Source organism: Hemiscyllium ocellatum, chromosome 44 (genome assembly GCF_020745735.1).
Source record: "Hemiscyllium ocellatum isolate sHemOce1 chromosome 44, sHemOce1.pat.X.cur, whole genome shotgun sequence".
NCBI lineage: Eukaryota > Metazoa > Chordata > Chondrichthyes > Orectolobiformes > Hemiscylliidae > Hemiscyllium > Hemiscyllium ocellatum.
The window spans coordinates 21,840,977-21,868,854 of record NC_083444.1 but is presented as its reverse complement, the minus strand read 5'-3'; the positions used below and the strand labels follow the sequence as shown (position 1 = coordinate 21,868,854).

The following is a 27,878-nucleotide window of genomic DNA, read 5'->3' as shown; positions in this document are numbered from 1 at the left end:
AATTACCCATAGTGTTTAGGTGTATTAGTCAGAGGGAAATGGGTCTGGGTGGGTTACATTTTGCAGGGTAAGTGTGAAGTTGTTGGGCCGAAGGGCCTGTTTCCACACTGTGGGGAATCTAATCTAATCTCATCAGGCTTCCCAACAGCCAGTAGGAGATAGAGGAATAGATATGTGGCTAGATTATGGAAAATGTGAAAACCACGGGTTATCCTGGTGGGTGATTTTAACTTCCTGTATATTGACTGGGACTTAGATAAGGGTTAAGTTGTTTGGTGTGTCCAGGATGGTTTTTTGAAACAATATGTACATAGTCCAACTTGGGTAGTGGATGTATGAGATCTGGTAATGGGGAATGAGTCCGGCCAGGTGATTGAAGTGTCATTAGGGGCGCATTTCGGGATCAATGACCACAACTTTGTAAGCTTTAAGTTACTTATGGATAAGGATAAGAACAGTCCTTGGGTGAAAGTATTAAATTAGGGGATGGCTAATGAACACAATATTGTCAGGAACTGGGGAATGTAGATTGGGACAGCTGTTTGAGGGGAATCACCCACATCTGGCATGTAGGAATCTTGTAAAGGTCAGTCAATTAGAGTTGAGGACCAACATGTTCCTGTGAAAATGGAGGATAAGACTGGTGAGATTTGGGAATCTTGGATGACAAGAGAATTTGAGAGCTGAGTCCAAAGGGAAGTATACACAAACTAAAGACAGACAGAACCCTCGAAAAATGCAAGGATAGCAGGAAAGGACTCAAACAAGGAATTCGGAGGAATAAAAGGAGCCATGACTTGCCTTTAGCAAACAGGATTAAGGAAAATCCCAAAGTGTCTTATCCATATATAAGGAGCCAGAGGGTAGTTCTGGAAAGGGTAGGTCCATTCAAGGATAAAAGAGGAAATTTAAGCATGGAGCCAGAAATGGGTGAATCCTTAACAAATACACTGCATCAGTCGTCACCAGAGGGGGAGGTTATAATGGACAGTGAGTCCAGAGAGGATTTTGTTGCTTTTCTGGGATATGTCAATATAAAAATGGTGGTGGGTGCTGGGTGTTTTGAAAAGCATTAACGTAGACCTGATGAGATCAATCCCAGAATACAGAGGGAGGCAGGTGAGGAACTTGCTGGGGCCCTGTGTGAAATCTTTGTATCCTCTTCAGTCACAGGACAGGTGCCTGGAGAATAGCCAATGCTGTTTAAGAAAGACAGCAGGGATAATCCGGGAAATTACAGGCAAGTGAATCTTCCATCAGTGGTAGGGAAATTATTGTTGAATATTCTTAGGGATGGGATTTCCTCACATTTGAAAAGTATGGACTTATTAACGACAGGCTTTGTGTGGGGAGGATTGTGTTTCACAAACGCGTTGAGTTTTTTTGAGGAAGAGAGGAAGATGGTTGATGAGGGCAGGGTGGCTGATGTTGTCTACATCAATGTTAGCAGGCCCGTTGACAAGGCCCTCCATGTCAGGCTGTCACAGAAGGTGAAGTCACATGGGATCCACAATGCACTGGGGAGATGGATATGGCTTAGCCATAGAAAACAGAGTAGCAGCAGTGGAAGGGAATATTTTTGACTGACGATCGGTGACTGACGGTATTCCGCAGGGATCAGTGCTGGGACTCCTGTTGTCTGTAATATATGTCAATGATTTGGAGGGGAATGTAGGTGTCCTGATCAGAAAGCTTGTGGATGACAAAGATTGGAGGGAGCTGTAGATAGCGAGGAGAATTGCCAGAGGATTCAACAGGATCTAAATAAGCTGGAGACTAGGGCAGAGAAGTGGCAGATGGAGTTTAATCTGTACAAATGTGAAATGATGCATCTTGGGAGATCTAATGCAGTAGGGATGGACACAGTAAACGGCAGAACTCAGAGTAGAATCAACATACAGAGAGAACTAGGCGTACAGGTCCAGAGTTCCATGAAAATGGCAACGCATGTGGAGAAGGCAGATCGGTCTTGATTGCTTGCCTTGATCGGACAGGGTAGAGTTTAAAAATTGGTAACTCATATCGCAGCTGTTGTTCAGCCACATTTGGAATATTGTGTCCAGTTCTGGTCACCACACTACCAGAAGGACGTGGAGTCTCTGGAGAGGGTACAGAAACGGTATGCCAGGATGTTGCCTGGTTTGGAGGGTGTTAGCTACAGGGAGAGACTGGACAAATGTGATCTGTTTTCACTTGAACATTGAAGGATGTGGCACATGATGGAAATTTACAGAAATTATGGATAGAATGGGAAGCTGGAGTGTTTTTCCCCAAGATAGAAATGCCAGAACGGGGGTACGTTTAAAGGAGATGTGAGAGCAGGTTTTATTTCACACAAAGGATGGTAAGTGCCAGAGGGGGTAGCAGAAGCAGCTACAATAATAAATGTTTCAGAGGCATCTTGACAAATATATGATGCGGCAGGGAATAGAGGGAAAGGACCGTGTACAGGCGAAAGGTTAGAAAGGCCTCAAGTGTCAGAGGGGAGGCTCACTGGGCCAACAGGCCCATTGCTGGGCTCTGCTGTTCTTTACTCATTGGGTGAAAACGTTTTCTCTCACATCAGCGTTTGCACATCTCTTTCAATCTCTGCCCCTCCCATTCTTCTTCTTTTTCCAAGTATCTACTGTGTCCAGCCCATGATATTGAACAGTCAGCAAGGTGCAGAGGTTTCAGGAGGGAATATCAGAGCTCAGGGCCTAGTCAGCTGAAGGCACAGCCACCAATGGGAACAGTGGGAATCAGGGAGCGGAGGGAATCAGGGTGGGAAGGAGGGGGAGACCCACAAGGCCAGAGTTGACAGAGAGAGGGAGGGAGGAGGTTGCCAATACTGGGCTAGACAAGAGCCTGCTGGGATTTCAATGGAAGGGTAAGGATGTTAGTCTGGGAAATTGGGAGGCTCTGCAGGTTGAGGGGAAAATGGGATTGGGTGTGAACAGCATTTCAAGCAAATTTGACAAACAGATTCTGTGTCAGTGTCAGACAAAAGAAATCACACATGGCCTTCCTGTTGCCATAGCAATCTGACCTTGGTGAAGTTCCATCGCTGTATGAAATGCCTTGCCACGTCCCGTGCTGCCCCACCATGGACAACCACACCGATATCACGCCACGGCATACGGGGGGTCACACTTCGGTCAATGAAGTCTGCAGGAGGAGGAGAAAGGAAATTTCAGATTCTTCACTCATTCATTTCGCCCTTGGTTTTGATTCTTTGCTGGATCACGCTCAGTGTAATTATGTTACTTACAAATAAATTCCTTTGCGAGTTTTAGCCTGCACCATCAGCTTTGACTGCGTTGGCAGGACTATTTTGCTGGAGTCAAAAGATTGTGGTGCCAATCCCCCCCATTTCAGCAGGCAGGGAATACCGGTTTTAATTTACATTTTCAAGGGATGTCAATGTCACTGGCAAGGCCAGGATTTGTTCCCCATCCCTGACTGTCCCTTGAATTGAGAGGTTTGCTTGGCCATTTCAAAGAACAATACAGCACAGGAACAGGCCTTTCAGCCCTCCAAGCCTGCACCAACCCATTTTCCCCTTCCATATTCACTGACAGGACCCGTATCCCTCTGTTCCCTTTCTTTTCATGTATTTGTGCAGGTATTTCTTGAATGCTGCTGTTGTACTTGCGTCCACCACATCCTCTGGCAGTGCGTTCCAGGCACTCACCCCACTTTGTGTGAAATATTTGCCTTACACATCTCTCTCAAACTCCACCTCCCTTCCCTCCCCGCATCTTGATCTGTGTTGCCAAGTAATTGACCTCTCCACCCTGGGAAAAGCATCTGACTTTCGACTCTGTCCACGCCATTCACAATCTTATTAACGTCTATCAGGTCTTCATCGCTGAAATCCCCCCATACCAGGCAACATCCAGGTAAACCTTTTCTGTCCCTCTCCAAAGCATCCCCATCCTTCTTGGAGTGTGGTGACCAGAACTGTACGCAATATTCCAATGTAGCCTAACTAAAGTTGCAGCGTAACTTGTCTACCCTGGTACTCAATGCCCCTTCCAATGAAGGAAGCATGCCCTAGGCCTTTTTTACTGCCTTATCTACCTGCACTGTCACCTCAGTGAACTGTGGACCTGCATACCCAGATCTCTCTGTATATGATTGTACATCCGGATCCCTCTGCATATCACTGCACACCCAGATCCCTCTGTATATCATTGTATACTCAGATCCCTCTGCATATCATTGTATACCCAGATCCCTCTGTATATCATTGTACACCCAGATCCCTCTATATGCCAATGCACTGAAGGGTTCTGCCATTCACTGTATAATTTCCACCTGTACTTGACCCTTCAAAAGGTCACGTGTCTGGATTAAACTCCATCTGCCTGTTATCTGCCTGTGCCTCTAACTGATCTATATCCTGCTGTATCTGACAATCCTCCTCACTATCTGCAACTCCAGCAATCTTTTTTATTGTCCACAAACTTACTATTCAGACCAGCCCCATTTTTCTCCAAATCATTTGTGTCGACCGTGAGCACTGATCCCTATGGAACACCAGGGGGCGGCACGGTGGCTCAGTGGTTAGCACTGCTGCCTCACAGCGCCGGGGACCCGGGTTTGATTCCAGCCTCGGGCAACTGTCTGTGTGGAGTTTGCGCATTCTCCCCGTGGCTGCATGGGTTCCCTCCGGGTGCTCGGGTTTCCTCCCACACTCCAAAGATGTGCAGGTTAGGGTGGATTGGCCATGGGAAATTGCCCCATAGTGTTAGGTGCCTAGGCAGGGGTAAATATAGGGTAGGGGAATGGGTCTGGGTGCGTTACTCTTTGGAGTGTCGGTGTGGACTTGCTGGGCCAAAGGGCCTGCTGCCATACTGCAGGGAAACTAATCTAATCAAACCACTAGTCACATCCCTCCGTTCCCAAAGCCTCCTTCGCCGTTACCCTCTGCCTCCTGTGACTAAGCCAGTTCTGTATCCACCTTTCCAGCTCACCCCTGATACCATGTGACTTCACCTTCTGTCCCAGTCTGTCATGAGGGACCATGTCAGGAGGTTTTACTGAAATCCATGTAAACAGCCTCATCTGCTTTTCCCTCATCAATCATCTTCATCACCTCCACAAAAAAACCCGATTAAGTTAGTGAGGCACAAGCTTCCCCGCACAAAACCACGCCATCTATCACTAATCAGTCCATTTGTTTCTAAACACGTATAGATCTAGTCCCCGAGAATCTTTTCCAATAATTTCCCAACCACCGACATGAGGTTTACACAGGCTTGCAATGTCCTGGATTATTCCGTGCTGCCTTCTTAAACAAAGGGACAACATTGGCTATTCTCCCGTCCTCTGGCATCTCTCCAGTGGCCAAAGAGGAACTAAAGATGTCCATTCATACTCCAGCAACTTGTTCTCTTGCCTCCCTCAATATTCTGGCACCCAGGGACTTATCAACCTTAATACTTTTTAAGACGCACAACACCTCTTCCTTTTTACTGGCGACTTGACTGAGAAATTCCACACCCCCTTCCCTGAGATCATTCTCCACCAATTCCTTCTCTTTGGTGAATCCCGACACAAAGTATTCGTTTAGGACCTCACCAACTCTCCTGCCTTCAGGCACAGATTCCTTCCTTTGTCCCTGAGAGGGCCAACCCTTTTCCTACCTACCCTCTCGCTTTGTATAAAGCACTTTGGGATTCTCCTTCATCCGGTGTGCTAACAACTTTTCATGACCCCTTCCAACCTCTCCAATTCCTCGTTTAAGTTCTTTCCCACTTTCCCTATACACTTCCAGGGCTTCGCCATTTCCCATCCTCCTAGACCTGACGCGTGATTCTATTTTCTTTTTGACCAAGGTCATAACATTCCTGGTCATCCAAGGCGCGTTTTACTTGCCATGCCCATCCTTCATTCTCGCACGGAGGGTCGTTAGTTTTGCTTTCTTCTTATATTGTGTCCCCTTGTTCCAGACCCTATAGTCAGGGGGAAATAGTCTTTCCACATCCACCTACATTTTGATACTACTGCTTTTATTAAAATTCTGATTTTTGTTTCTTAGTTTTTTTTTTAAATTCGGGATTTTGTAGCCAAGATGACATCAGCGAATGACCACACTGTGCACATTTTACTGTACTCCTGCACTTCTGTATATGGATACAGCAAAATCCAATTTTTATTCGAATTCTAATCTTTTAAACTCTGATATCTTGTCAAAGTCTCTTTCATGAGGGAAATATCACTTCAACATCCATCTGACCAAGTCGCCTCAGAATCTTGCAAGGAATTGGTGGAGACTGATCTCAGGGAAGGGGGTGTGGAATTTCTCAGCCAAGTCGCCATTAAAAAGGAAGAGGTGTTGTGCGTCTTAAAAAGTATTAAGGTTGATAAGTCCCTGGGTCCCAGAATATTGAGGGAGGCAAGAGAACAAGTTGCTGGAGTATGAATGGACATCTTTGGATCCTCTTTGGTCACTGGGGAGATGCCAGAGGACAGAAGAATAGCCAATGTTGTCCCATTATTTAAGAAGGCAGCACGGAATAATCCAGGACAGTGCAGGCCTGTGTGAACCTCATGTCGGTGGTCGGGAAATTATTGGAAAAGATTCTCAGGGACAAGATCTATATGTGTTTAAAAACAAATGGACTTATTTGTGATAGACAACATGGCTTTATGTGGGGGGGGGGGGGGGGGTCGTGCCTCCCTAACTTGATTGGGTTATTTGAGGAGGTGACAATGAAGATGATTAATGAGGGAAAAGCAGATGAGGCTGTTTACATGGATTTCATTCTTTTAAAATCTAATAGATATAGGTCTTGACTGTTCAAAATATGATAATCCCGTCAATTAGTTATGTGAACCCACTCTAAACTACTTTGACTACGCGGGTTTTGAGAAGATTTGTAGCTCAGGTTGAGGTTCTGGATGTGGGTTTGCTCGCTGAGCTAGAAGGTTCATTTTCCAGCTAATGTCATTGACAAAGTACCGTGCAAGGACTGTAACAAACACTACATTGGACAAACAGACAGAAAACTAATCACCAGGATACATGAAAACCAACTGGTCACAAAACAAAATGACCCTCTCTCACTAGTATCCTTACATATGGATGAGGAAGGACACCACTTCAATTGGGACAACACATCCATCCTAGGACCAGCCAAACAGAGACATGCATGAGAATTCCTAGAAGCATGGCATTCCAACCAGAACTCTATACACAAACACATCAAGTTAGACCCCACCTATCACCCCCTGAGAAAAAGAACAGGAAATGACATCACCACAGGAAACGTCATCACCAACCCAAAGATATAAATAGAAAGCAGGAATCATGTACAGTGCTTCGCCTGTAGGCCCACTGAAGATGTCACTTAGTAGGGTGACGAAATGTCTGGAAGTGAACCTTCCAGCTCAGCAAGCAAGCCTACATCCATAACTGATAAACCTGATATGAATTACCTTTGTCCCAGACGGTGTCAGAGTCATTCAGTTGGTCTCTTATACTTTACTGATAACCCTGGGAATAGTGTGTATTAATTAGCTCTGCATTCTCTTCTCATGGTCAGTGTATAAACTTAACAGGAACACCAGAGATTATCTCTGAGGTAACAGCATGGAAATAGCTACCTGCTTTATCCTGAAGCACAGGGAGGGTTCTGATGGTTAAATTCTAAACTTGAAGAAGCTCGTTTTACCTTCGAAAGGCTTGTCCAGCTCAACCCAGTCCTTCTGAATGAAGTTACAATAGTCTTTTCCAAGCCAGAATTGCCCAGCCGCATTACAGTCTGTTGAGTCTGACCGGCAGCGAGAACGCCATTCCTTCACCTCCTCGAGTGGTATTCCCTTCTCCTCCACAGGTTCCTCACGATGCTCCTCTTCACTGTGATTACAAACCTACATGCAGCAAATCGTCAACGTCAATTGACGAGATGGTCAACAGGAATATCCTCTCCCCTCGACGTCAGGAAGAGGTAGTGTCGAGTCTTGCATCTCCGAAATGTGAACTCATTATGCAGACATTTGAAGTGCTACTGCTGAGGGAGTGCCGCACTGTCAGAGGGGCAGTGCCGCACTGTCGGAGGGGCAGTGCTGAGGGAGTGCCGCACTGTCGGAGGGGCAGTGCTGAGGGAGTGCCGCACTGTCGGAGGGGCAGTGCTGAGGGAGTGCCGCACTGTCGGAGGGTCAGTGCTGAGGGAGTGCCACACTGTCAGAGGGTCAGTGCTGAGGGAGTGCCGCACTGTCGGAGGATCAGTGCTGAGGGAGTGCCACACTGTCAGAGGGTCGGCGCCAAGAGAGTGCTGCACTGTTGGGGGCTGGTGGGGGGGGGTCAATCTTTCAGAGAAATTAAACTGAGGCCCTGCCTTGCCTTTCTGGCTGGATGTGGTAAAAAAAAATCCTGCAGCCACTATTTTCAGAAATATTTATGCAAAGTGCTATCGTTAAACATATTATCTGAACATCTAGCAACTTTAAAGTAACCTTAAGTGTATCGCTACTTATTACGAAACCTGTATACAGTGGAGATGGTTCCTACTGACAGCTTCCACCAACTCTTATTTAAGTGAATAGAAGTCTCATCAGTGGGAGAGGCTAACTGATCATTTAACTGCTGCTTGTGACAGGGTAAGCCTCATTATTTTAGGATATCCCCCAATTTATAACAGCTTGTGTTATTAGATTAGATTACTTACAGTGTGGAAACAGGCCCTTCGGCCCAACAAGTCCACACCGACTCGCCGAAGCGCAACCCATCCATACCCCTTACCTAACACTACGGGCAATTTAGCATGGCCAATTCACCTGACCCGCACATCTTTGGACTGTGGGAGGAAACCGGAGCACCCGGAGGAAACCCACGCAGACACGGGGAGAACGTGCAAATTCCACACAGTCAGTCGCCTGAGGCGGGAAGTGAACCCAGGTCTCTGGCACTGTGAGGCAGCAGTGCTAACCACTGTGCCACCGTGCCGCCCTTGAATAAATTGAGGTATATATACTCTGTGTTTTTTTGGGGGGTGGGTACATGTGACCCAATGACAGAAAATAGAGCAGAGGACAGTACAACCCAGAAACAGGCTTTTCAGCATGTGGCAGGCAGCTAACCCTCTATTCCCTGTCTGTTCATGTGTCTGTCTAAATGTTGTCGTAACGATGGTGTGACTGGACTGGAAACCCACTTTGGGATGACGGGCTCAAACCAGTAAAATTCATTAAAAACCCTGGGATTGATAAGGCCACTTCAGTGAAAGCAATCATCGATTGGCCACACAAACCCACCTAAGCTCATGAATGCCCTTTGGGGAAGGAACTTTTCAGGCCGTATCCAGTTAAGGACTGTATGAGGTGGACTATAGGCTGCCTTCCTTCGAGACCCCAAGTTTATAGCAACGCAAGAACAAGAGGAGGCCATTCAGTCTTCGTCACCATTCTATATCCTCCAACTCAGTGCTCTGTTCCTGCCAATCTCCCCATGCTCTTTGATCTCTTCAGCCCAAGGAACCTTCTTGAAAAAGTGAGATGCTTTGGCCTCAACTGCTTCCTGTGGAAGAGAGTTCCACAGGCTTTTCACTCTCTGGGGGAAGATATTTCTCCTCATCTGCACCCAAAATGGCCCACCCTATATCCTTAAACTGCGACCCCCAGGTTCTGGAGTATCTAGTCATTGGGGACATCCTCAATGTATTTACCCTGTCTGGTCCTGTTAGAATTTTATAGATTTCTAGGAGATTCCCCTAGCCCCCACCACATTTCTCAAACCCTGGGGAATATAGTCCTAACTGATGGAGAGTCTGTTTATACATCAGTTCTGTCATCCCCGGTGTCAGTCTGGTCAACCTTTGGTCCAATCCCCTCCTTCGCCAGAACATCCTTCCTCAAATAAGGAGACCGAAATGGAGGATACAGAACAACGTCTGTTATCCGAACATCAATTATCTGAATTTCGGATTATCCAAACGAGATCACAAGATCCCTTAAAAAATTTTATTAAACTTAAATAAAAGCACAGTAAGAGCAGGCCGCCTGGGCTGGCAATGGGAACAGGAATAGTATCGCCATGGCAACCCTGATCCTGCTATTGCCACTGCCACCGGAACCCCGATGAGTTGTCCAAACAATCAGTTGTCCAAACAAAATATTCCCAACCTGCCTTGTTCAGATAATCGAGGTTGTTCTGTATATCAAGTTGGTGCTTGTGACACTGCTCGGCATTAGCCCTTTCAACCCCATAAGAGACACATCCCATGCACAAACGGGAAACAAAAAAATACAAAATTGGTGACGATGAAGAGCAGAGGCGGTGAGGAGAGGGGGATGGGGAAACATGAAAAGGACGGAGGACAACAGATCAATCACGAAGGAGGCAGCTGCACATACCGGCTGAGATCGGGGAGCTTCCAGGTCGGTCAGGCGATAGTCCTGGTCATCCCACCTGCCGTAGGCCAGGTCCAACCCTCCCAGGAAGGCCAACGATTGATCGACGATGACCAGTTTCTCATGGTGGGCCCAGAGCAACACTGTTGAGGAGACATGATCTGGGTGCCTCATCACCTGTTCGAGGGGAACCAACAGAGTGTGAGAGAGAGAGATAGCGAACAAGAACGAGAGCGCGAAAGAGAATGCGACTCAGCGCGTGAGCAAGAACATGGGAGCGCGGGCGAGAGAGCAAGAGTGCGAGAGATCAAGAGAGACAGAGAGAGAGCAAGCGAGAGACAGAGCAAAAGTGCGAGCGAGACAGCAAGCGAGAGCGTGAGATAGATACAGCGAGACAGACACAGCGAGAGGAAGTGAGCAAGAGAGCCAGAGAGAGAGTGAGAGAGCCCGAGAAAGTGAGTGAGAGATCGCAAGAGGGAGAGCAAGAGAGAGTGTCAGCGAGAGAGAGAAAGAGAGCACTTCGGCTTGCAGGGAAGTTTCTGGACTTGAGACAGATAACAGACAGAGAAACACAACTCTCTCAACATTGTGAATGAGCTGTCTGTGAGGGCCAGGTACACGGTGGGATTGGACGGCATGGCTTAAAGATGTTGAGAAGATGTTTCCCATTGGGAAGAGAGACCTGGTCCCGAGGGCACAGCCTCAAAGTAAAGGGAAGAGTCTTTCGAACAGAGATGAGGAGAAACATCTTCAGCCAGAGAGTGGGGAATCTGTGGGATTCACTGTCACAGAGGGCTGTGGGGGCCAGGTCATTAGGTATATTTAAGACGGAGGTAGATAGGTTCTTGAGTATAAGGGAATCCAGGGTTACAGGGAGACAGCAGGAAAATGGGGTTGAGAACCTTACTAGCCATGATTGAATGGTGAAGCAGGCTTGATGGGCTGAATGGCCTAGTTTCTGCTCCTGTGTCTTCTGGTTGTAAAGATGTTTGTGGGGAGGACCTCCAAACCCAAAGTGGGAACAGCAAGAGCTCCTTAATCCGAGAATCAGGAGCTACACATGTGCACCCTCCAGTCCTTAAAACAGAGTTCCTCAAGACATGAATAGCTTTAGCCCTGACAGACTCACTGATAGCTCACTCTCGGCCAAGGGCTGAAGGGTCTCTCTCCATGTTGGAATGAGACTTCCCCATTTTGGGCTGTAACTCTCACAGCAGTCTTTACTGTGATGGAGAAACCTACCGTGCAGAGGGTCAATGAGTTCACATACAACAAACCGTCGCATACTTGGAAGAGACTCTACCGTGATATTTGAGTGCAGCGCTGTCAGTGTTCGCTTGCTGTACCCGCTGTTAATGCCCAAGGCAAGTTCCACCTCTTTATACAACAGCACAAATATCTTCACACCCTGTTCCTGGAGACAGGAAGGGGAAGGAGGAGAGGAGGGTTGGGGGGCGGGAGGGGGGGAAAGAAAGAGAGGGAGAGTGACAGGGAGAGAGACAGAGCGACAGGGAAGCAGGGAGAGAGACAGGGAGGGAGACAGAGAGACAGGGAGGGAGACAGAGAGACAGGGAGAGGGAGACGGGGAGAGGGAGACGGGGAGAGGGAGACAGAGCGACAGGGAGAGAGACAGAGAAACAGGGAGGGAAACAGGGAGAGGGAGACAGGGAGAGAGAATAATCAATAATCAAAACAAAATACTCCAGATGCAGGAGAGTTTCAATTAAAGCAGCAAGTGGTGTAAAACCCGCGGGTCTCCGAGTCTCTGTGGGGAAACCCGCGGGTCTCCGGGTGTCTGTGGGGAAACCCGCGGGTCACCGGGTGTCTGTGGGGAAACCCGCGGGTCACCGGGTGTCTGTGGGGAAACCCGCGGGTCTCCGGGGGTCTGTGGGGAAACCCGCGGGTCACCGGGTGTCTGTGGGGAAACCCGCGGGTCTCCGGGGGTCTGTGGGGACAGAAACCAGAGTCGGGTTGGATTGAAATGTTAACAGTTTCTCTTCCGACTGACAAAAGTTAAGGGTTGGATTAACCTTCTGTGACTAAGGGTCATTCAGGTTCAGGACAGCACCTTAAAATCTGCAGAGATTCCGTGTGGAATCTCCTTCCAGGCATCGGAAACAAAAATCGAGAGGCTTCAGAGACCGCAAACCCTTTAATCTCACTCAGTGTTATCTTCATTCTCTTTCTCAAGTGCCTCCTGGCTTTCTGCCTTCCTCCAACAGGAGCAGGACCTGCCTATCAATGCTGTCCACATTCCTGGTGACGTTGAGCACATTGATCAAATCTCTTCCTCTAAGGAGAACAGTCCTGACCTCTCCAATCTAGCCTTGTCACTGAAGATCCCCGTCCCGTGGACCACTCGTGTGAGGAATTCGCAATAATAAATAACCCGAGGCAAATGCAACTGAGCTCAAGTTCCACTCCAACGGCTGGTGAGATTAAAACTCAACTCATAATTATGGAATTGAAAGGGAGTCTCAGGGGTGTTCACCAGGAAATTATTATTACATGGGAACCCGAAGTCCTGCAGATGCTGGGGAAACATGGTTCTGAAGAATCATCCCACACTCAAAACATTAACATCTGGTTTTCTCGCCACAGATGCTGCTGGACCTGTTGAGCTTCTCCAGCTCACACATCCCTTCAAATTAGGAGCAGAAAAAGGCCAATCAGCCTTTCTAGCCTGCTCCGCCACTCAATACGCATGTGGTCAATCAGTTTGTGTTTTCGATTCCACATTCCTATCCATCGGACCCCCATACCACTCCCCCGCAGCCCCCTCGCCCCATCCCAACCCCCTACCCCGGCCCCGATAACCCCCGATTCCTCAGCCTGACCATAATTGATCCAAGTCACCTCAAAAATATTCACCGACTCATCGCCTGCTACCCTCCCCACGAACCAGAGAGTTCCAAAGAGAAGTGTGGGGGAAACCCAAATCCCCCCCCCCCCCCCAGTTCTGGAGTTTCTGTCCTCTGAGCGCTCCCCCACTCCATACCCCATCCACCTCCACAACAGAGACCATCCCATGTCCATCTTATCCTGAACAGATTTGACATCATAACTTGAAATCAAGCCACCCCCTCATCTTCCTCAATACGCGAGGTAATGAGCCCAGTCTGCCTAACCTTTCCGCATAACCAAAGATGAGTTTATAGAATGAGAGGAGCTCTCTCAGAAACCTGTACAACTCTCAAGATTAGGCAGGGTAAACGTTAAAAGGATATTCCCGATGACTGCGGAGTCTGGAACAAGGGGAGGGAGGCATAATCTGAGTTTATAGGACAGCCAATTTAGAACTGAGGGGAGGAAAGTCAATAGGATAGTGAAGACAGCGTCTGGTATACTTTCCTTTATTGGTCAGAGTATTGAGTACAGGAGTTGGGAGGTCATGTTGCGGCTGTACAGGACATTGGTTAGGCCTCTGTTGGAATATTGCGTGCAATTCTGGTCTCCTTCCTATCGGAAGAATGTTGTGAAACTTGAAAGGGTTCAGAAAAGATTTACAAGGATGTTGCCAGGGTTGGAGGGTTTGAGCAACAGGGAGAGGCTGAATAGGCTGGGGCTGTTTTCCCTGGAGCGTCGGAGGCTGAGGGGTGACCTTATAGAGGTTTACAAAATCATGAGGGGCATGGATGGGATAAATAGACAAAGTCTCTTCCCTGGGGTGGGGAGAGTCCAGAACTAGAGGTTTAGGGTGAGAGGGGAAAGATATAAAAGAGACCTAAGGGGCAACTTTTTCACGCAGAGGGTGGTACGTGTATGGAATGAGCTGTCAGAGGAAGTTGTGGAAGCTGGTACAATTACAGCATTTAAAAGGCATCTGGATGGGTATATGAACAGGAAGGGTTTGGAAGGATATGGACCAAGTGCTGGCAAATGGGACTCGATGAGGTTAGGCTATCTGGTTGGTATGGACCAGTTGGACCAAAGGGTCTGTTTCTGTGCTGTCCATCTCTCTGAAGGTCTTCACCCAGAGAATGGTGAGCCTGAGTATTCACTGCCACAGGAAGCTAAAACACTCAAGATTTTCAAAGAGCAGAGAGCTATTATCCTTCGGGCTAAAGGGTTCAAAGAGGGAAGAGAATGGGAACACGGCACTGAGTTGGGTAACCAGCCATGAGCATACTGAATGGACGGGCAGGCTCAAAGGGCTGAATGGCCTACTCCTGCTCCTATGTTCTGTTTTGGTGTGACCTGCTCATTCCAGACACCTTTACGCTGTTTTTAATTGATGTGGCTATGAACAGTTACTTTGTAAACCCATCTGCTTCATCACTGTCCACAGGGGAAGGAAACCTGTCCTCCCTACCCTTTCAGCTGGGATGCCTTGGTTTGTGCCAGTGCCACTTCCTCTTGCGCTGTGCCATAATCCCCTCATCTCTTCTACTACCCACCTCACCCTCGTCCCTTTTTCTAATCCTGTCCATCGCTAAAGCCCCTTGACCTTGCTAATTGCTGACGGGAAGTCAGGGAGGTCAACAGCACTCACCCAGACTCGGCCAGACCTGCTGAGTACTACTTTCCGCTGTAAGCTCGCTCTGCCATGGACAGGCTGGTTCAGTGGTCACTCTGCCCTCCTGCCAATCCAGGGGCTGCTATAGAGAGGGACATATGTGCTGCCCGCCAATAAGATTCGAGACTCCCGTTGGCAGGGACCTTTTTCATCAGGGTGAAGTCTCACGGTTTGAGTTGACTTCTTGTAAGACCTGTGTAGGTTTGTATTAGGGCGTAACCTTCAAATAAACTCAAACAAGGGAAGGGAGACCCTTCTTCTGAAACCACTGTGGGGGACTCGCCTGTTCCATCACCAGAATCGTATCGTGAGGACAACACTTAGGTGTTGCCCTCAGCTTTAGGGCACAGGACAGAAACAAAACAACATCTAACAACAGCACTATTGCCAGTCCCACGACTGTCCCCTTGCTCCAAAGCCCCTTGATTTCTGGAACTGTTAACGCACGCAAAGAGGCCACTCAGCAGGTCATACTCATGCTAGCCCTTGAAAAAAGTAGCTCTCCGACACCACCCCAACTCAACTTTGCTATTTTATCTCTGTAGATCCAATGCCCCTCTGAACCGAGTCTGTTTCCACACACCCCCCCCACCCCACATCCCCGACTCAGGTAGTGTACTCCAGGGCCTGTGGTTAGGACTGCAGATGCTGGAGATCAGGGCTAAGAGTGTGTGTACTCAACACTCGCTGCACACAGACATTCTTTCATCCTATCAATGTTATTGTGATGATTACCTTAAATCAGGAGCCCTCTGGCTCTTGGTCACCTCAATAATGGAAACTGTGTCTCTCTCTCTCTCTACTCTTGTCAGGAATACCTCCAACAAATCCCCTCTTCTCCTCCAGCAACGACGCCCCGATTTCTCCAATCAACTCATGTCACTCAAGTCCTCCAGGGATGATGGGTGAATAATCCAGGGGATCACGTTTTGGAGACACTGGATTGAATCCCATTCATGCCATTGGAATAAATCTGTAACTGAAGGCTTGCTTTAGCGCCAGTGACAATGAGACTATCCTTGACTGACCGTGAAACCCATCTGGTTCACTCATGCCCTTCAGGGAGGGCAATCTTCCCTCCATACCCATTCTGGGCCGACACGTTGAGCTGCAACATGGCTGACTCTTAACTGACCTCTAAAATGGCTCTCACAAGCCACTCAGTTTGCAGCTGACCAGGAATGAGGGGCGAACACTGGACTGAATGATGCCCACATTCTGAAAATCTTTGAACCTGTGCACCCGTGCGAAAATGGTAAAGCCCTGGCGTCCCTTTGCCCAACGCCTTACTCACTGCCTTACGCTTCAGAAGCCTGTCCAGTCTCCAGTAGTTGCTCCTGGCAGGTCTCTTGAGGTGGATCTCAGGACTCAGCCTACAAATGAGAAGCGATGGGAGTCAGCATAATCCAGAAAATCATTGCTCCACACGGCTTACTAAAGGACAACTGGTGACCCTGGGCAGGACAGGAGGGCATTAAGATCAGGACGAAGGGTCAGGGGAGTTGCATTGTCAGGAGAAAGCATGGATGGCAGATGCCGGAGCAGGAAAAGGGTGGAAAAGTACAGCAGGTCGGGCAGCATCCGAGGAGCAGGAGAGTCAACATTTGGGGAATAAGCCCTTCATGAATAATATGGAGGAAAAGGGGGCTGAGATAAATAGGGGGATGGAGGTGGGGGGAGGGAAGGGAATAGGTGAATGTAGGTGGAAGGTTGATGATGATTGGTCAGAGGAGAAGATGGAGTGGATAGGTGGGAAGGAAGGTGGACAGGTAGGACAGGTCAAGAGGGTGGTGCTGGGTTGGAGGGTTAGATCTGGGATGAGGTTGGGTGAGGGGAGATTTGGAAACCGGTGAAGTAGATGTGGAGTTCCACTTTGGGATCGTCCAACCACATGGCATCAACATCGACTTGGCCAGTTTCCTCATCCCCACCCTCACCCACCCCCCCTCCCCCATCCTCTTGGCCTGTCCCACCCGTCCATCTTCCTTCCCACCGATCCGCTCCACCCTCCCCACCGGCCTATCAACATCACCACATCCTCCCCCCCGCCACCTGCATTAACCTATCACTTCCCAGCCTCCTGTCCCCCCCCCAAGCCCAAACCCCACTAACCCATTTATCTCTCAGCCCTTTTCCCCTCCCTATTCCTGATGAAGGGCTTATTCCTGAAACGTTGACTCTCCTGCTCCTTGGATGCTGCCTGACTTGCTGTGCTTTTCCAGTACTACCCTTTTCCACTCTACTTGTATTTTCACAAAGCTCTCTCAGAAACACCGCGAATGTGCTGGGACCTGGGTTGGAATTGTACCAAGCCGGAGGCTGGGATTTGAATTTAATAACAATCTTGAATTAAGAGTCTAATAATGACCAAAGTTAGAATAAAAAACCCATCTGAGTCACTTATGTCCTTTAGGAAAGAAAATGTGTCACCCTGACCCAGTCTGGTGTACATGTGAGCCCAGAACCGGGCCTACGTGGTTGACTCTTAACCGCTTCCTGGATAATTCAGGACCAGCATTGATCAGTGGCACAACAGCGATGCACAAACCCCATGAATAAATAGACAGCCAGAATCACAAAGAAGCTCAAACCTTAGCGAGTTTTGAGAAGATTTGTAGCTCAGTTTGAGGTTTTGAATGTAGGTTTGCTCGCTGAGCTGGAAGGTTAATTTCCAGACGTTTCATCACCATGTTAGATAACATCTTCAGTGGGCCTCAGACGAAGCAATGCTGAAAATTCCTGATTTCTATTTACATGTTTGGGTTTCTTTGCTAAAATCTGTTTTGCTAACAGCTAAAATGCATTTTTAACTTTCTCCTGCAGACCCTCAAGTGCAGGAAGCATGAGGAAGGATGTGCAATAGATTGCAGAGAGTGGTTTGCAGGGATGGGGAACATTGGTGACCGAGAGAGATTGGGAATACTCTTGCTGAGAGATGAGAAAGTGGAGAGGAGATTTCTTCAAGCTGTTCAAAATCACGAGGGGCTGAGCCAGAGCGAACACAGAGATAAATCGTTCCCAAAAGGATCAAGAACCAAGGGTCACAGGTTGAAGACAATCAGCAAATGAAGAGAATTTGTTTGTTTTGTTCCCTGCGGGAAGTTGGGGTGTTTTGCAACTTTCTGAGGGGAGATCTCAGAAATAGCTGGATAATGGTGGTGGAGGGAAGCAATGCACTCAATGGATAGCGTGTTTGAGGAGCTGGCCCGAATATGATGGGCCAAATGGTCTCCACCTGCTCTGAAGAATTCTACGATGGAAAATTATACCCACACACACAAAAACAAAATCAACTCACTCACCACCAATCCGCAATGAAAATGTCTTCCTTGGCTTGCTCCAAAGCATCAGCGACAGCAGAGAAGTATTCACTGCCATTCACAAACCTCCAAACAAAAAGACACAGAAAACAGGAGTGTGAGTTGGCCATTCATCCCTTTTGAGCCTGCTCCCCCTTCACAGAAACCTGGTCTCCTGCAATGTTCAATACGATCATGGTTGACCATCCGCTGGAGTTTACCTGGAGGACTCAGATGGAAAATGAAACAGAGTGTAGCCAGGAGGCTGCTGGATAGTTACCATCGCGTCTGGATGTCGTGTCGAGCGGGGACAAAGGAGTCAAAGCGGTGCTCGGTGAGGAAATCCTGGGCGTGTCTCTCAGCCAGATTAGTTATCTCCTGTTTCCACCAACAGGCCTGCCTATAGCTGCTGCATTTAATGATCAGAGTCCTTAGGGCAAGACACAAAAAGAATAGCATTAATACAGACGAGGGTGTTGCTGTCGGACTGATCACTGTCAGAGAGTGCCTGAAGGAGCTTTTTGCTGGAGGTTCCAGGGAAGACAATGGCTCAGGGGTACTATCGCTGAGACCCAGGGAACGCTCTGGGGGCCGATGTTTGAGTCCCACCACGGCAAATGGTGGAATTTGATTCAATAAAAAGGGGGAAAAGAAAAATCTGGAATTAAGAGTCTAATGACGACTATTGTCAGAATAACCCATCTGGTTCACGAATATCGTTCAAATGACCATATTTAACTGATCTGGCCTACATGTGACTCGAGACAATGTGGTTGACTCTTAACTGCCCTCTGGGCAATTAGGGACAGACAATGAACACTACCCAGCCAGCAATACCCTCATCCTGTGAATGAGTAATTTAAAAAGAAAATGACAGTCAAGAATGACACTGGGGCTTCCTCACGACTACGGAGGCGTGGCTCAGAAACAGGTCCAACCAGTCCATCAAGAACAAAAGAGCTTTTAGGAGTAGGAGCCCATTCAGCCCCTCCAGCCTGCACTGCCTCAACTCATCTTAGCCTCAACTCCACTTTCCGGTCTTTCTCCCCATAGCCCTTCAACCCATTACTAATTTTAAAAATCCATCCTTAAATTTACTCAGAGTCCCAGCATCCACCTCACTCTGGGGTACTGAATTCCACAGATTCACAAATCCTCAAGAGAAACAGTTCTTCAATTCCTTTGTTATAAATCTGCTCCCCCTTATCCTAAAACTGTGACTCCTCATTCTAGATTACCCCACATGAGGAGATGTCCTCTCTACGTCTACTTGGTCAATGTCCTTCAGAATCTTTTATTGCTCAATTAGATCTCCTCTCCAATCCTGTCCAGAGAGTATAAGCCTAAACTGCTCAACCTCTCTTTGGGAGGCAAACACCGACTTCCAGATTTAATCGAGTGAACCTCCTCTGATCTGGCTCCAACGCTGCTCCTGAAGGGGACCAAAACCGACCCGATACTCCAGGGAAATGTCCATGTGAACACTACTGTTCTGTCCAGTCACCACCTCTCTTCGTCAAAGACGATTTCTCTGTCAGGTCTTCCCAAACCTTGAATTCCACATCACCGATACCTCATCCACACCCTTCCTCACCCAACCAAAGCGCCAACTCATTTTGAGGCTTGAATATTATTGCAACATCAGTGAGAGTTGTCAACATTTGGGAGCTCCATTGCTGTCTCAGACTTCACCACCTCCCAATGTCCCTGCTCAGAGTCCCAAAGACTCCAGGGACTCAGTTAGGAGGAGAGGTTTATGCAAATTAGGCCTGCCTTCCCGAGAATTTGGATGATGAAGAGGCAATTGGATCAAAGTCTTCAGGATATTAACAGGAAAAGACAAAGCATTCTAGAACTAGGGGACATAGCTTGAGAATTAGGGCCAGATTGTTTAATGAGAGATATTAGGAAGTACTTAGAATCATAGAGATGTACAGCACCGAAACAGACCCTTCGGTCCAAACCACCTGCCAGCACTTGGCCCATATCCCTCCAATTCCTTCCTATTCATATACCCATCCAGATGCCTCTTAAAATGTAATTGTACCAGCCTCCACCACTTCCTCTGGCAGCTCATTCCATACACATACCACCCTCTGCGTGAAAAAGTTGCTTTTATATCTTTCCATTCTCACCCTAAACCTTCCCCACACAAAGGGAGGTACTTCCTTCCACAAACTCAGTGCATTTTGTATCAGTTGTTAATTTTAAATCTAAGATCGATAAATTCCGAGTAAGCACAATTATTAAGGGACGTGGGTAAAGGGAGGTCAGCCATAGACTACCCTTGACCTTATTGAATGGCAGAACTACCTTAAAGGACTGAATGGCCCACACTTATTTGGGGTGGTACGGTGACTCAGTGGTTAGCACTGCTGCCTCTTAGCGCAAGGTAAATGCAGGGTAGGGGAACGGGTTTGGGTGGGTTAATCTTCGGAGGGTCGGTGTTGGGCCGAAGGGCCTGTTTCCATACTGTATGGATTGTATAATTGACCCTGATGGCAATTATATACTGGCCTCCCGACAGTAGTCAGGATGTGGGGCAGAAGATAAATCAGGAGCTAGAAAATCCATACAAGAAAAGGGACTATTACAAAAATCATGGGTGGGACCTTCAATCCGCAGGTGGACAGGGAAAATCAGGTTGGTGGTGGATCTCAAGAAAACAAATTCATAGAATGTCTCCACGATTTTGTTTTGGAGCAACTTATAGTAGATCTTATTTGGGTGTAGGCAGTATATGGGGCCCACCTGAGGCAGCCTCTCTCTGAAAGGGGGAACCCACTTCAAATGGTAGGATGGGTGCCGGGGCGGCTGAATGGCCTCCTTCTGTCCCTATCCCCCTCCAAGAAAGAGAAAGAGAGAGACTGGGGTAACAGATCAAAAAGGACAAGAGGTTGAACCTGGACAGATTTTCAATCATCACTCCATATTTCGTGCCTGTTTCCTTGCTACCAACTTGGACGTTGAACCCCTTGTCAAACAGAAGCACAAAGGAGATGATCCCGTTCGAAGGCCTCATGTACAGAAGGAAAGAATCTTTTATGACAATCCACCTGGAAGAAAAAGGACAAGTTACTCCTAAGCAACAGAATATCTCTGAAATGGCTTCAGCCATCTCCAATGTAACAGCTCTAAACCATGCATCGGCACTGAACTCGAGTATGTTTTTCCCAGTGGAATGCCCACAGTGTGGAAACAGGCCATTCGGCCCGCAAGTCCACACCGGTCCTCCGAAGTGTAACCCGTCCAGACCCATTCCCCTATCCAATATTTTCCCCTGACTAATGCATCCAAACTACACATCCCTGAACCAAACTATTATCGCTGGTAATCGAGACATTTCATCTCTTGCAGTCAGAGAGATGTACAGCACGGAAACAGACCCTTGATCCAACCCATCCATGTCGACCATATATCCCAACCCAATCTAGTCTCACCTGCCAGCACCCGGCTCATATTCCTCCAAACCCTTCCTATTCATATACCCATCCAAATGCCTCTTAAATGTTGCAATTGTACCAGCCTTCACCACTTCCTCTGGTAGCTCATTCCATACAGGTACCACCCTCTGTGTGAAAATGTTGCCCCGAAGGTCTTTTATATATCTTTCCCCTCTCACCCTAAAGCCATGCCCTCTAGTTCTGGACTCCCGATCCCAGGGAAAAGACTTTATTCATATTATCCATGCCCCTCACGGTTTTGTAAACCTCTATAAGCTCACCCCTCAACCTCAGACGCTCCAGAGAAAACACCCCAGCCTGTTCAGACTCTCCCTATAGCTCAAATCCTCCAACCCTGGCAACATCCAGGGAAGGAGACCAGAATTGCATGCAATATTCCAACAGTGGCCTAACCAATGTCCTGTACAGCCACAACATGACCTCCCAACTCCTGTACTCAATACTCTGACCAATAAAGGAAAGCATATCGAATGCCTTTTTCACTATCCTATCTACCTGCGACTCCACTTTCAAGGAGCTAACAGCCTGCACTCCAAGGTCTCTTTGTTCAGCAACACTCCCTAGGACCTTACCATTAAGTGTATAAGTCCTGCTAAGATTTGCTTTCCCAAAATGCAGCGCCTCTCATTTATCTGAATTAAACTCCATCTGCCACTTCTCAGTCCATTGGCCCATCTGGTCAAGATCCTGCTGTAATCTGAGGTAACCTTCTTCGCTGTCCACTGCATTTTGCAAGAATGCTAAATCTCAAAAGGGAATAATACTTTACAAAAATAAATAACTCAATTTACTTCATTTGTAAAGTGTTCTTTCATTTGTAAAAGTCATAAAATACTGGGAGGAAAAGTGGTTTACTCAAGCAGACAGGAAACACATGTAACAGCGTGGGAAGGAATTGTTATTCATGGTTGACATAACGTTGGGAATGATAAGAATGTTACAATACCGTGCAATGTTGCTGAAAGACAGAATGTTGGCGAAGATTTTGTCTCACAGCCCATTTGGAACCATGCAAGAATGCTAAATTTCAAACAATCAATTCCTGCTTTGTATGAATTCTTTTTTTAAAATCCCCACAGTGTGGAAACAGGCCCTTCGGCCCAACAAGTCCACACCGACCCTCCGAAGAGCAACCCACCCAGACCCATTCCCCTCCCCTCTTACTCTAAATTTACCCCCTAAACATATGCACCTAGCCTACACATCTCTGTGACACTATGGGGCAATTTAGTATCACCAATCCATCCTAACCTGCATGCCTTGGATTGTGGGAGGGAACCAGAGCACCTGAAGGAAGCCCATGCAGATACGGGGAGAATGTGCAAACCTCTCAGAGACAGTTGCCCGAACTCGGATCCCTGGCACTGTGAGGCAGCAGTGCTAACCATTGAGCCACCGTGCCGCCCAAGCGCAAGGTTGGATGCGAGGTGGCAACTTGCATTCCAGCGACAATGACACAGCAAAGGGGACTCGTGCCTGGCTGTCAGGCCTGTGGGCCAGCACTTAGCCAGAAGGACCGCAAAGCTGAACACTTCTTCATCAGTTCTTTATTCTTCGGCCTTTAGATTTTGCTTTATTTCTCTGCATTTTATGATAACGCCAGATGACAGCGACACTATATAACACTTCTCACTGTATCTTGCACCAAAATGCACTTGACAAGAGCCTGTGGTTCCCCCAGGGCTCTCACCATGGCAATGTCTCATCCCACCAGCCCACGTGCCAACCTAATAGCCCCCTCTTTCCCCATCTCCAATATAAACTGCTGTGACTGTTTTAAACTTGATGCTCCTGGATCTGTCTGAGTACGAAGGGAAAAGCTGCAGCAAAAATTCTCCAAAAGGGAAGGATTCACTCCCGAATTGTATTGTCCAGTCCCACGTGTGCGTATCTCAGTATCAGCTCCTGTCCACAGACACAGCAGGCCACTCCCGACTGTAGGACACGGGCTGAAAGGTCAGTTCATCCATACATTTGTGATGTCTTCATTTTACCAAGTGTAGAAGGTTTCAAACTGGACTGACCTCTTTGACCACTGATAGCAGATTTTATGTCGCCCACAGCAGTTTAGACCAGGAATTCGGTGACCCCCAGATCGCTTCACAATCATCGCCTCCCTGTGAACAGAGTGTGGAAATTAAACACTGTCCCACCGGGCAGCTCGCGGGGTTCCCCACAACTATCACTGAAACGAGTCTCTCTGCACGCACAGGTTGCTGCATGGGAGCAGAACTCCCTCCACACTGAGACTTCCCATTAACAACAAACAACTGCCAGCTACAGCCCATGGAATGAATCAGTGCCTGTTATGAGAGAGAGAGTGGAAGGCAGAGAGAGAGAGAGAGAGAGAGAGAGAGACACAGACAGACAGACACACACGCACAGAGAGAGAGAGAGAGAGAGAGAGACACACACAGTCAGAGAGACGGAGAGAGTGAGAGACAGAGAGAAGAGAGAGAGGGGGAAGGCAGAGAGAGAGGAAGAAAGATTGAGAATAAGGGAGGAAGACAGAGGGAGAGAGAAAGACAGATAGAGAGAGACAGATAGAGAGAGACAGAAAGACAGAGACAGAGTGAGCGAGGGGGAGAGAGACAGAGTGAGAGAGAAAGAGAGAGAGAGAGACAGAGTGAGCGAGGGGGGGGGAAGAGAGAGAGAGAGAGAGAGAGAGAGGGAGAGAGAGAGAGAGACAGACAGACAGACAGACAGACAGACAGAGACACATGGAGAGTGAGAGGAAGACTGACGACTTGGATCGTACCTTTGGGGTCCTGAAGGGAGAGGGTGACAAGCCTCAAGCCTCACGTAGGTATGAACGACATACTTAGAAAGAGGGATAGGGATGTAAGGCAGGATTTCAGGGAGCTAGGCTGGAAGCTGAGGGCTAGAACAGATTGTTATCTCTGGCTTATTACCTGCGCCACGTGATAGTGAGGCAAGGAATAGGGAGAGATATCAACTGAACATGTGGCTGCAGGGATGGTACAGGAGGGAGGGTTTCAGGTACTTGGAGAATTGGGGCTCATTCTGGGGAAGGTGGGACCTTTACAAACAGGGCGGTCTTCACTTGAACCAGAGGGGTACTAATATCCTGGGTGGGAAATTTGCTGGTGCCATTCGGGTGGGTTTAAACTAGCTCAGCAGGGGATGGGAACTGGAGGTGTAGTTGCGTTGCACAGGAGGATGAGAGTAGGGAAGACAGGGACAGGATTTCAGGGTCATAGGAATGTGCTGGCAGACAGCAAACTGGTTTGAAGTGTGTCTACTTCCAACACCAACATCCGAAATAAGGTAGGTGAGCTTGCAGCATGGATAGGTACCTGGGACTTCGATGTTGTGGCCATTTCGGAGACATGGATAGAGTAGGGTCAGGAATGGATGTTGCAGGTTCCAGGGTTTAGGCCTTTCATTAAGAACAGGCAAAATGGTAAAAGAGGAGGAGGTGTGTCCCTGTTAGTCAAGGATAGTGTAACGGTGGCGGAGAGAACTTTAGATGAGGACTCGTCTACTGAGATATTGTGGGCTGAGGTTAGAAACAGGAGAGGTCACACTGCTGGGAGTTTTTTTTTATAGGCCTCTGCAGAGTTCCAGGGAGGTGGAGGAGAGGATTAGCAGTTATTCTGGGTAGGAGTGAAAGGAACAGGGTGGTCATTATCGGGGACTTTAACTTCCCCAACATTGACTAGAAATGCTGTAATTCTAGAATGTCGGATGGATCAGTTTTTATCCAATGTGTACAGGAGGGTTTCCTGACACAATATGTCGAAGGGTCAACAAGAGGGGAGGCCACACTAGATCTCACGCTTGGTAATAAACCAGGCTAGGTGTTTGATTTAGTTGTAGGTGAGCACTTTGGAGAGAGTGACCATAATTCAGTTACATTTAGTTTAACGATGGAAAGGGATAGGTACATGCCACAGGTCAAGAGTTATTGATGGGGCAAGGGCAATTGAAACATGATTAGGCAAGAATTAGGATGCATAGAATGGGGTAGCAAAATGCAGGGTATGCAGACAATCGAAATGTGGAACTGGTTTAAGGAACAGATATTGCATGTCCTTGATAGGTATGTCCCTGTCAGGCAGGGAGGAACCGATAAGGTAAGGAAACTGGTTTACTACAGAAATTGCATCTCTTGTTAAGAAGGAGATTTATGTATTGACGAGACAAGATGGTACAGCTGAGGCGATAGAGAGTTACAGATCAGCTAGGAAGGATTCAAAGAGAGAGTGAAGAAGAGTAAAGAGAGGACACGAGCAGTCTTTAGCAAATAGAATAAAGGACAACTCTAAAGCTTTCTATAGGTATGTGAGGAATAAAAGGATGATTAGGGTAGGAATAGGGCCAATCGAAGACAGAAGTGGGAAGTTGAGTGTGGACCCTGTGGAGATCAGAGAGGTGTTAAATGAACATTTCTCATTGGTGTTCACTCAGGAAAAGGAGAATATTGTAGAGGAGAAGAATGAGGTACGAGATATTAGTCTAGAAAGGATTGAGGTTAGTTACTCACAGGTGTTATCAATTCTAGAAGGAGTGAAAGTAGACAAGTCCCCTGGGCCGGATGGGATTTATCCGAGGATTCTCTGGGAAGCTAGGGAGGAGATAGCAGAGCCGTTGGCTTTGATATTTGAGTCAACATTGTCTATGGGTTTAATAACTGAGGACTGGAAGATTGCAAATTTTGTGCCCTTGTTCAAGAAGGGCAGCAGAGATGACCCAGGTAATTATAGACCAGTGAGCCTTACTTCTGCTGTAGTAAAGGTTTTGGAAAGGATTATAAGAGATAAGATTTATAATCATCTAGCATTCAACAATGTGATTTCAGATAGTCAACATGAATTAGTCAAGGGCAGGTTGTGTCTCACAAACCTCACTGAGGTTTTTGAGAAGGTGACCAAGCATGTAGAAGAGGGTAGGGCAGCTGACGTGGTATACATGGACTTCAGTAAAGCCTTTGATAAAGTTCCACATGGTAGGCTGTTGGAGAAAATACAGAGGCATGGAATGGAGGGTGATTTAGCAATTTGGATGAGAAACTAGCTTTCTGAAAGAAGGCAGCAAGTGGTGGTTGATGGAAAATATTCAGCCTGGAGTCCGGTTACTAGTGGTGTGCCACAAGGATCTGTTTTGGGACCACTGCTGTTTGTCATTTTTATAAATGACTGAGACGCAGGCATAGGTGGATGGATCAGTAAATTTGCAGATAACACCAAAGTCGGTGGAGTAGTGGACACTTTGGAAGAATGTTACAGGTTGCAGGGGGACTTGGATAAACTGCAGAATTAGGTTGAGAGGTGGCAAATGGAGTTCAATGCAGCTAAATGTGAGGTGATGCACTTTGGGAAGAATAACAGGAAGGCAGAGTACTGGGTCAATGGTACTATGGATGTACAGAGGGATCTTAGAGTCCATGTACATAGATCCCTGAAAGTTGCCACCCAGGTGGACAGTGCTGTTAAGAAAGCATACGGTATGTTAGGTTTCATTGGTAGAGGGATTGAGTTCCGGAACTGCAATATCATGCTGCAACTATAAGTTTCCACACTGTAAGTAATCTAACCTAATCTAAACTATACAAAACGTTGATATGGCCACACTTGGAATATTGTGTACAGTTCTGGTCCCCATATTCTGGGAAGGATGTGGAAGCATTGGCAAAAGGTGCAGAGGAGATTTACCATGATGTTGCCTGGTCTGGAGGGAAGGTATTATGAGGAAAGGCTGAGAGACTTGGGTCTGTTCTCATTGGAAAGGCGACGGCTAAGGGGGGATTTAATAGAGATATACAAGATGATCAGAGGATTAGATGCGGTAGACAGTGAAAGACTTTTTCCTAGGATGATGATGTTAGCTTGTATGAGGGGGCATATTTCAAATTGAGGGGTGATAGATTTAAGACCGACGTCAGAGGCAGGCTCTTTACCCAGAGAGTGTTAAGGGTGTGGAATGCCCTGCCTGCTAATGTAGTCAACTCAGCAACATTAGGGAGATTTAAACAGTCCTTGGATAAGCCCATGGATGATTTTAGGATAGTGTAGTGGGACGAGCTGAGAATAGTTCACGGGTCGGCGCAACATCGAGGGCCAAAGGGCCTGTTCTGCGCTGTATTGTTCTATGTTCATTGAAAGAGAAAGAGTGAATGAGAGAGGAAGACTGAAAGAGAGAGAGAGAGAGAGAGACAGACAGACAGAGACAGAGAGTGTGAGAGGAAGACAGAGTGAGAGAGAGAGAGAGAGAGGAGAGAGAGAGCGGGGGGAAGAGAGG

At 47.5% G+C, this 27,878-nt stretch overlaps 1 protein-coding gene across 1 annotated transcript in view; it reads right to left on the bottom strand.

The window, feature by feature from the left end:
• Nucleotides 1-27,878, bottom strand: part of LOC132835295 (phospholipase D2-like) — a 93,701-nt gene that overhangs the window by 22,193 nt on the left and 43,630 nt on the right. The window contains exons 8-16 of the mRNA XM_060854715.1: nt 23,642-23,734; nt 21,057-21,209; nt 18,434-18,583; nt 18,157-18,240; nt 16,149-16,227; nt 11,642-11,752; nt 10,342-10,515; nt 7,662-7,860; nt 3,029-3,147 (exon numbers count right to left, since the gene is read on the bottom strand). Of these exons, the coding sequence (XP_060710698.1) occupies nt 3,029-3,147; nt 7,662-7,860; nt 10,342-10,515; nt 11,642-11,752; nt 16,149-16,227; nt 18,157-18,240; nt 18,434-18,583; nt 21,057-21,209; nt 23,642-23,734 (1,162 nt within the window). The remainder of the gene's footprint in view (nt 1-3,028; nt 3,148-7,661; nt 7,861-10,341; nt 10,516-11,641; nt 11,753-16,148; nt 16,228-18,156; nt 18,241-18,433; nt 18,584-21,056; nt 21,210-23,641; nt 23,735-27,878) is intronic.